Source organism: Peromyscus leucopus, unplaced genomic scaffold (genome assembly GCF_004664715.2).
Source record: "Peromyscus leucopus breed LL Stock unplaced genomic scaffold, UCI_PerLeu_2.1 scaffold_1627, whole genome shotgun sequence".
In the NCBI taxonomy this organism is placed as follows: domain Eukaryota; kingdom Metazoa; phylum Chordata; class Mammalia; order Rodentia; family Cricetidae; genus Peromyscus; species Peromyscus leucopus.
The window spans coordinates 1-10,868 of record NW_023504806.1 but is presented as its reverse complement, the minus strand read 5'-3'; the positions used below and the strand labels follow the sequence as shown (position 1 = coordinate 10,868).

The window sequence follows — 10,868 nt, the reverse complement described above, 5'->3', positions numbered from 1 at the left end:
GGAGGGGACTGGACCTGCCTGGACTGAATCTACCAGGTTGAACTCAATCCTCAGGGGAGGCTTTGCCCTGGAGCAGGTGGGAATGGGGGGTGGGCTGGGGGGAAGGCGGGTGCAGGGGGTGTCGGGGGGAGAACAAGGGGATCTGTGGCTGATATGTAAAATTAAATTTAATAAATAAATTTTAAAAATGAAAAAAACTACATGTAGGAATTTTGTGCATCAATCAGTAACATAAATGCATTCTTTGATTAATTCAGAATTTTTCATGTTGAGTATTTTCTTTTTTTACAGAAATTCAACTTTTCATACATGAAATATACACCTTTGAAGAATAAAATTGATAGGTTTTAAAAAAAATAAAAACAAAGAAACATACCTAAACATGGTAAAAGCAATTAACAGCAAGCCAACAGCCAACATCAAAGTAAATGGAGAGAAACTAAAAAAAAAAAAAAAATTTCACTAAAATCAGGAACAAGGCAAGGCTTACGATCTCCCCATATTTACTCAATATAGTACTTGAAGTTCTAGTTAGAGTAATAAGACAACAATAGGAGATCAGGGGGATATAAATTAGAAAGGAAGAAGTCAAACATTCAGTATTTGCTGATGACATGATAATGTTCAGAAGTGATCCCAAAAATTCGACACAAGAACTTATAATCTCCTTCAGTAAAGTGGCAGGACACAAGATTGAGTCAAAAAATCAGTAGCCCTCCTATATACAAATGACAAACAGGCTGAGAAAAAAATTAGAGAAACATCACCCTTTACAATAGCCACAAATAATACACAAAACCTTGGGGGTAACTCTAACTGAGCAAGTGAAGGACATGTATGACAAGAACTTTAAGTCCCTGAAGAAAGAATTTGAAGAAGATATCAGAAAATGGAAAGATCTCCCATGCTCATGGGTAGGTAGGATTAACATAGTAAAAATGGCAATCTTACCAAAAGCAATCTACAGATTCAATGCAATCCCCATCAAAATTCTACACAGACCTGGTAAGAACAATACTCAAATTCATATGGAAAAACAAAACACCAGGATAGCCAAAAGAATCCTGTACAATAAAACAACCTCCGGAGGCATCACGATCCCTGGCTTCAAGCTCTACTATAGAGCTACAATAATAAAAACAGCTTAGAACTGGCATAAAAACTGACATGTGGACCAATAGAACCAAACTGAAGACCCTGACATTAACCCGCACATGTATGAAACCTAATTTTTGGCAAACAAGCCAAAACTGTACAATGGAATGAAGAAAGCATCTTCAACAAATGGTGCTGGCAAAAGTGGATGTCAACAGGTAGAAGATTGCAAATAGATCCATATTTGTTACTGAGCACAAGCTTAAGTCCAAGTGGATCAAAGACCTGAATATAAATCTAGTTATTGTGATCCTCATAGAAGAGAAATTTGGAAGTAGTATTGAACGCATTGACACCGGAGATCACTTCCTAAATACAACACCAGTAGCACAGACACTGAGAGAAACAATTAATAAATAGGACCTCTTAAACTGAGAAGATTTGTAGAGCAAAGGACATGGTCAACAAGACAAAAGGATGAACTACAGAATGGGAAAAGATCTTCACCAACCCCACATCTGACAGAGGGCTTGACACAGGATATTTTGGTTTTTTGAGACAGGGTTTGTCTGTGCAGCCTTGGTTCTCTTCTACACATCCCAAGTGCTGATATTAGTTATGCTACAACAACACATGAAAAAACTCTTTCTCTTTTTTTCTTTCTTCCTTTCTTTCCTTCTGCCTTCTTTCATTTCTTTCTTCCTTTCCTTCTTTCTTTCTTTTGTTTTTGCTTGCTTGCTTTTATTTGTTATTTTAGGCAGGGTTTCTTTGTGTTGCCTTGTCTGTTCTTGACCAGGCTATAGACCAGGGTGTTTTTGAACTCAAGAGATACCCCTCTCTCTGCTTTCCCCATGCTGATTAAAGACTTAAATCACTAACACAAGAAAGATCCCCCTCTCTTTATTTGGGTTGTTGGTTCAAGTCTGGGTTTCTCTTTGTAGCCTTGGCTGTTCTAGAACTTCAACATTATTCTAAATGATGAACGATTGAACTCATACAGCAGTCAATCTCCACAACAAGATTTCTTGAGTCACTACTTAGCTGGGTGTAGTAGCTCACACTTTCAATGCCACAGTCATAAGGAATAGGGTGCCAAAACAGGAAGATTTCTAGTTCAAATCCAGCCTAGGGTATACAATGAGAATTTGGAGAGAACTTGGAGTAAGGGGAACTTTACTCTATTGTTGGTAAGAGTGCAAACTTGAACAGACACTTTGGAAATACATGGCAGTTTATCAGAAAATTGGTAACCAATCACCTCAATACCCAGTGATACCGCTCTTGCTCATATATTCAGCAGATACACAATTATACCACAAGATCACTTGGTCAACTATGTTCATAGCATCTTTATTTCTAATAGCCAGAACCTGACATCATGAGGTTTGCAGACAAATGGATGGATCTAGAAAAAATCATCCTGAGTGAGGTTACCCAGACTCAGAAAGACAAACATGGTATGTACTCACTCATAGGAGGATACTAGATGTAAAACAAAGATGACTAGACTGCTCTTCACAACTCCAGGGAGGCTACCTAGAAAACAGGACCCCAAGAAAGACACAGGGATCGCCCAATGACAGAGAAATGGATGAGATCTAAATGAGCAAACTGAACTTGAGGAGGCAGGAGGAAATGAAGGGCAAGAGTTGAGGGAAAGAGAGCTTAGGGGAGCAGAAGATCCCAGCTGGATCAAGAACAGAGAGGGAGAATAAGGAAAAAGAGACCATGATAAATAAAGACCTCATGGGAATAGGAAGAAGCAAAGTGCTAGAGAGGTCCACAGAAATCCACAAAGATACCTCCACAATAGACTACTGGCAGTGGTCAAGAGTAAACCCAAACTGACCTATTCTGGTGATCAGAGGCCAAACAGCCTTATGGTCATGCTAGAAATCTCATCCAATGACTGATGGAAGTGAATGCAGAGATCCACTGGCAGGCCTCTGGTGGAGCTCCAGGAATCCAATAGGCAAGAAAGAGGAGGGATTGTATGAGTGAGAATTGTTGAGACCAAGATTAGAAAAAGCACAGGGACAAATAGCCAAACTAGTGGAAACACATGAACTATGAACCAATAGCTGAGGAACCCCCAACTGGATGTGGCCCTGTGGATAAGTGAAACAGTTGATCAGCTTGAATTGTGTGGGAGGCACCCAGGCAGTGGGACCTGGACCTGTCCTTAATGCATGAGCTGGCTGTTTGAAACCTGGGACCTATGAAGGGACACTTTGCTCAGCCTGGAAGGAGGGGACTGAACCTGCCCTGACTGAATCTACCAGGTTGAGCTGAATCCCCAGGGGGGTCCTTGCCCTGGAGGAGATGGGAATGGGGTTTAGCAGGGGGAAGGGCAGGGGCAGGGGAGGGAGGGAGGACAGGGGAATATATGGCTAATATGTAAAATTAAATCATATTATAAAATAAAAAAAGAAAATGTATGTGGAAAAAATATACTTTACTGCCAACTATTGAACATGTCCTATAATAAACATAGTAACCATAAAAAATGAAAATGCATTATGTTTACAGGATGGAGTATTACTCAGCTGTTAAAAATAATGACATTAGGAATTTTGAAGATGAATTGATAAAATTAGAAAAAAAAATCATCCTGAGTGAGGTATCCCAGATCCACCAAGACAAATGTGGTATGCACTCACTCATAAGTAGATATCAACACTAAAGTAAAGGATAACCATGCTACAATCCACAGACCCAAATAGGCTAGGTAACAAGGAGGGCCCAAGAAGGGACACATGGACTCTCTGGGAATGAGAAACAGAAGAGATCTCCTGGGTAGACTGATGGTGGGAGGGGATGGGAACATAAAGAATGAGCTTGGAGGTGGGTTGGAAGGGAAGAGTACTCAAAGAGATGATTGAAAAGGGGAGACACTTTTTTAGGGTCAGGTAGAAACTGGATGCAAGGGTAACTCCCATGAATCTACCATGTGACCACATTTAAGACTTCTAGCAATAGTGGATCGGTAGCCTGAGCTGGCCATTCCCTGTGATCAGATTGGTGATTACCCCAGTTGTCATCAGAGAAGCTTCATCCAGTAACTAACAGAAAAAGGTACAAAGACCTATAGCCAAACATTAGACAGAGCTCAGTAAATCCTGCTGAAGAGAGGGAAGAAGGATTCTAAGAGAAAGAGGGGTCAAGTACATCAAAAGAAAATCCACAGAAACAACTCACCTGGCTCATAGGAAACAACAGACAGAAAGCCTGTGTGCATGGAACTGACCTAAGTTCTCTCGATATACATAGGTGTGAGCTTGGTCTATTTCTGGGACTCATAAAAATGGGAGCAGAGGCTTCCACAATGCTCTTGGTGGCTCTTGGTAATCTGTTCTTCATACTGTGTTGCCTTGCCCAGCCTTAATGCAAGGGGAGATTCTTAGTCTTATTTGAAACTTGGTAATGCCATGCTTTGTTGATACTCAAGGAAAGCCTTTCTTTTTCTGAACAGAACCAGATTAGGAGTGGATTTTGGGTGGGCAAAAAGTCAGTGGGAGGAGGAAATGGGAGGAAAGGAGGCAGTGGACACTTAGGTCAACATGTAAAATAAAAAAATCCTTTTTAAAAAGACTAAAAGATAACAATGAAAAGAAAAACTATTGTTCTGTGCTTAGTATTTTGCAGTGTGCTTATATTTTACTCTTTTTTTTCTTTTATTTATTTTATTTTACAATACTATTCAGTTCTATATAACAGCCACAGATTCCCTTGTTCTCCCCCTTCCTGCCCCCCTCCCCTTCCCCCAGCCCACCCCCCATTCCCACCACCTCCACATCAAGGCCACCCCCGAGGACTGAGATCGACCTGATAGACTCAGTCCAGGCAGGTCCAGTCCCCTCCTCCCAGATTGAGCCAAGCGTCCCTGTATAAGTCCCAGGTTTCAAACAGCTATCTCATGCAGCTAGCCCAGGACCTGGTACCACTGCCTAGATGCCTCCCAAACAGATCAAGCCAATCAACTGTCTCACCTATTCAGAGGGCCTGATCCAGTTGGGGGCCCCTCAGCCTTTGGTTCATAGTTCATGGGTTTCCATTCGTTTGGCTATTTATTTGTCCCTGTGCTTTATCCAACCTTGCTTTCAACAATTCTCGCTCATATAAACCCTCCTCTTTCTTGCTAATTAGACTCCCAGCACTCCACCCGGGGCCTAGCCGTGGATGTCTGCATCCATATTCCTCAGTACTTGGATGGGGTTTATGGCACAACTATTAGGGTGTTTGGCCATCCCATCACCAGAGTAGGTCAGTCCCGGCTGTCTCTCAGCCATTGCCAGCAGTCTTTTGTGGGGGTATCTTTGTGGATTTCTGTGGGCCTCTTTAGCACTTTGTTTCTTCCTTTTCTCATGTGGTCTTCATTTACCATGGTCTCCTATTCCTTGTTCTCCCTCTCTGTTCTTGATCCAGCTGGGATCTCCCGCTCCCACAGGCTCTATTTCATTTTCAACTGTTTGTAGGTGACAATAGAGGCAAACGATGCCTTGCTTCCCACCGTCTGGAGATCACAATAACCACACAGAAAACTATGTGAAATGCTCTAGATATGAAATATTGAATAACCTTCTGGATCTCAGTCATGTACTGTAGATTGCTTTGCTCCTGGATACTGTGTGGTTTTTTTTATTTTTAATATGTTTTTGGGTGAAATAAAATTGGACCACTTTCTCCTCCCTTTCCTTCTCACAGGTCCTTTTTATATAGGCTGCCAGTAGATCATGTAGGCAGGATGTAACATGATCTGCACACTCCAGAAGATCCAGGTTTTGGTCAGTCTTCCCAATTTAAAAGACTCAATTGATAAATTCCTATCAAGAAAAAAATCACAGCCTCTTGGGTTTTAGTTAATTCCATATGTAGTCAAATTGACAATCAAGAATAACCCTCACAAGGGATGATCACTTTGTATTAGGTGAACCTTTAGGGAGTTCATTGCTCATAGAGGCAAATTCTGTGTCTAGACGTGGGATTCTTTCAAAATTTCCACATTCATATCAACGTATTCATTGTTCTGTTCTGGTTTATGCAGTCATTTCTTGCTTGTACTGAAATCTAATGTATTGTTCATTTTAATGGTAAACCAAATAAAGGATACCTTATTTCAGGGATTGCGAGGTTACACAATGATAGGAATAACTACTAAGAAGACTGGCAAGAAAAATGTGTTTAGTATTATTTGTCATATCATTGAGATGTGTTTAGTATTTAGAAAGCACAAGAAACCATAATGGGTATCTTAACACAGCTTCCAAGGAGTGTGTAAAATGATGATGAGAAAGACGATAATAGTACATGTAAGTTACCAGTTAAATACTGTGTGAGGGTACTGGAGTTGTCAGACTGGTGAAGATTTCGTGTACGTAAAGTTTATTTAGTTTACTTGCTATAAATACAATTCAGATATTGATTATTCCTAAATGGAATAACTATTGATGGAGTCATGACCTGTGCTATCATTCATGCTGTGGCTCCTTTGTGGCATCTTCCTAGTGTTTGAATTAAAATCACTACAGTAACAGGTGTTACCTGATAGGAGACCAGGAGATGGAGCCCTTCATGTCCCTTTATGCAAATTTCTCTGCCTCAAAAGCATAGCCTTACCCCTAGTTGAATAGATCCTAGAAGCCATTTAGAATTTGCCTTTGAAAATACCAGGGCAGAAGTTGGATTATTTGTTTCATTTAAGGAAACCATTGGGATGTGAAGTAAGCTTTATGTCCAGCTCCCTGAACCTTCTCTTTAGTAGGCTCGGGTTAGGAAAGGAGGCTGGGGATGAAGGCATCCTGAAGTGGAATTTGATGTGTTTCCTCCTTTGGGAATTCTATGTTTAGCTGTATACTTCATTTTTAACTGAGTAAATTGTCGTCCTGATGTCCAATTTTTTAGTTATATTTATATTTATATATATATATATAATTCAAAAATAAATAAATAAATAACAAATAGATAGAGAAGGAAGGAAGGAAGGAAAAAAGGAAGGAAGGAGGAAAGAACAAAAGGAAAAAAGGAAGAAAGAAAGGAAGGGAAGAAGGGGGAGGGAAGAAAGGATATTATTTTTTCAGGTGTAGGTGGTGTAAGCCTTTAATCCCAGCACCTGGAATGCAGAGGACAGCCCAAGCTAGACAGAGAAACCATGTCTCAAAACACCAAAAGAGTCTGTGTCAAATTGACATTAAATTAGCAAGCACAATACATCCTGTGCTCCAGCTTGACACCATTAAGTGGAATCCCATAGGTAGAGCATATTTTTATGGGGCTAGAATGCAGCTGAGGGTCATTAGTACACTTGAAAGGGGCTTTAACAGCCAACTAGAGCCTGAGTCTCTAAGACTACTCTCTTAGTATCTAAGCATAATTATTTAATGTCAAGGATGCAAAAACAAGCAAACAAAAATCACTATGAAATAAGGTTACTTTGTGGAATATGTGGACTCCAGAATAAAAGGTAATTTAGTCTACCATATTTTCACTTAATAGTATTTTAATATTTAATAGCAATACAAAACAGTAGGGGATGCTTAAAAATCACTTTGTACTGGACTGCAGATTTCCCCTGTGGAGAAGTAAGGCCAGACAGGGTTTTTGAAGGTGCCAGGAGGGTACTTGTGTATGAGGGAACTCTTGGCAACATTCACAAAACTTAAACATCCCTCCTCACAATCAAGGAACACACCAACTCGGCCCAGTGGCTTCTCTATATAGTGCTGGAATACTGGGCATGTGGTGAGGAGACTGTAATGATCACTCTCCTTCACACACACAAGAAGAAATGCACCTTCAGGTTCAATCAGTTGTTCTCTATTCCTTAACAAGGAATCCTTACAGACCCCTACAGCCCAGTCCCAAGAGTCCTTCAAATCAATCTCCCAGTAATATTTCCCTAGGATGAAGCTCTGTGATCTCCAAGAAGCATAATAGCATCCAGCATAATCTGCAGATGTATCTTTACGGTGAGGTCTGAAGCTCAATCTTCTCATGGCATTAAAGAGGTTTATCGTGTGATGGATGATAGTTATGTTGGGCAAGGAAATATGCACTGTTGGAAGAAACAACATTTAGGTAAAATGACCGTTTACATTTCTCAGGTGAGACAGGTTCAGAGTCTTCGAGATTTTAAAAAGAGGAGGCTAAGACCTGAGGTTATATTTGGCTCAAATACACCAATGTCAAGGATTTCCACCAGAAAAGAGTGATAGCATGCTGAAAAGTTTTTTGAAAATTTTAGATGCTGTAGAGGAGGGAGCCTCAGTCTTCTTCTGTCAGGTGACTTTTAATAACACATGCCTATGTGAAGATGTGTGCATTGCAACAAGGGCCAGAGCAAAGTCTGTGCTCATGGATCTACATGAAAAGTGATTTTTATGTAGATATAAGTAGTGATAACTTTCACTTTGGTGTTTTCATTTGCATCTAACTGAGCATATTTATACTCTAGGAGAATAAAAATATGCTCTAGAAGTAGATCCCCAATGTATTTGTCCACCTTTAACCTCTGCTTCCTCTGATACTCTTTTTCTGAGGTTACAACTGACTTTTAGATCTACAAGGGGATTTAGACACTGCCTCTTGTCCTATCAATATGTTTCATTTTCATTGATCATGATACATGGCTTTGTCTGTTAAGTTATTTTATGATTTTTTTGGTTCCTTTGGTGATAGGGTCTTTCTATTTGTCCTAGACTGGCATAGAACTCAATATGTTAACCAGACTGTCCTCAAACTCATTGGCAGTCCTCCACACACTAGGTTTTTGATGCTGGGATTACTAGTGTGCACCTCTTTATCTTGTGTATTTTTTAATCTATGGAGTAAAGTGCAATGTAGAATATTAATTTCGAACACATTGAAAGGCCAATAATCAAATATCTCCATCACTGGCTACACTTCCTTTGAATTATACTGTCCAGAGTGAAATAACCATTCTACTCAATGAACAACTGATAGTCTCTTTTCAGCCACTATTACATAAAACATGATATTAGTATGCATTTCTGTTTGTTGGTTTGTTTGTAAGATGACCATGTGATTCAATAAAAATAGAATGTGACTTACCTAGACATATTTCTGGGGAGTTAAAATATTGTGTTTGCAAAGGTTATCTCATGACTGAAGGGTACCTCTGGTCATTTTATCAGTGGAGACACTCACCTTGGAACTGGTTGTAACTTTCAGTCAGTCCAGTGATGGGTAGGGCATTCAGTTCTGTCTTAATAGGCTGCAGCATGCTCAGCTGCATTGATTCACTTCTGCAAGGAAAAGAAAATATTGAACTCTGTGGTGCTAAAGATATCACACAGTGATTAGGAAAAGGTTCATTCCAAGTTCAGCCAAACACCTCAGGTTACACAAGCCTGACAACTTGAGTTCAATCTTTGGAACTCTTGATGGAAAGAGAAGTTGTTCCCTGAAAGTTGTCCTCTGACCTCCACACATGTGCATGTACAAGCACACACATTCACACACACATAAAAATAACAACACAAATAAAAGAATCCCAAAAATATCACACTAAAGCAATTGAGTATTTTCTATATAAAAGACATCTGCATTACCTAAGGCAACTTAGACAATTTTATAGCATATTTCAGGATACCCTGACTTGCACTGATGGCTAAACTCACCTTCTAAACATGTCGTCCAAACCCTGCAAAGAAAACAAGAAAAACTTAGATATCTGAAGAAATGAAATACAATATTTGTTTCTAAAGTTCATATAAATGTCAGTCACTATCACAGCAATCTATCCTGGGAAATTATATTCATGTCTTAAGATAATGCCAACTAAATAGACTAGCAGAACTCCAATTCTTGATGAAATCAGACTGGAGAGTAATTTGAGAAGGACATGGGTATCGACTGTACATTGCTTTTGAACCCCCACCTGGCTGCAAAGGCAGCTTTCCCTGAGCTTGTCTACAAGCCATAGGGATACTTCAGCTAAGGATACTTCAAAATGGTGGCCTCACTCCTGCATGGTGCTTCACATGTGTATTTCAGAATTGCAGGGTAAGAGACCTGAGCTTTATTGTGAGTTGCAAGGTATTATGTACTACTACATAGGATCCTTTCTCAAAATGCCAACCTCCTCAAGGACTCTCAAAAACACAGCACTCAAGCAGAAGCAATTAAGCCATAGGTTACTTTAATATTGTGCACAATATATAAGTAGAGGTAAAGAATGTTGGAAACAGAAATCACTGAATTTCAGTTATCAGAAAAGCAAGTCACAAAAGCTAAAAGTTAGGACATAATCCCTGGAGTATCTATGAACATAATTTCAAAAAGCTTGTTCTTTCAAGATTATTACAGAGTGTTGTTTCTCCAGAAAATTTCTGAAAAGGAAACTAACTTAAAAAATGCAGGATATATTGAAAACTATCTTAGTATAACAATCACCACTGTGGGACTAAGACAATAAAGCCTCTTCCTGCACTCCTCCATGCTTACCTGCAGCAGGACCACATATGGCTCCTGGGACATTGCCATCAGCTCCTGATACATTTCCCTTAGTTCTTTTCTCTTTTGGACCATCATGGCTTCACTTGTCTTGAGTTTCTCTAAAACACATTGGCCTTCATTTCTCATAGACTCAATGTGTTTCTCTTCCTCTTCACAGAGGAGTGGATGTAGCTTTCTATACTCTGTCCTGATCATTCCTTCCCGAAAAGTCAAGTAGTCCTGAAGAAAAAAAGACATTCCCAATCATATTTACAAAGTATTTCGTCCTCCCTCATTCCATCCTTCTATGCTTAAATTCA

General features: G+C 39.7%; 1 protein-coding gene across 1 annotated transcript; it reads right to left on the bottom strand.

Moving 5' to 3' along the window:
* Positions 1-7,628: 7,628 nt before the first annotated feature.
* Positions 7,629-10,788, bottom strand: LOC119087166 (tripartite motif-containing protein 43B-like; the record flags this gene model as incomplete). The annotated part of the gene is made up of 4 exons (XM_037201846.1): positions 7,629-8,146; positions 9,259-9,356; positions 9,732-9,754; positions 10,558-10,788. Coding segments are annotated over 4 exons (870 nt in total), but the record flags the coding sequence as incomplete, so codon positions are not given.
* Positions 10,789-10,868: the final 80 nt, after the last annotated feature.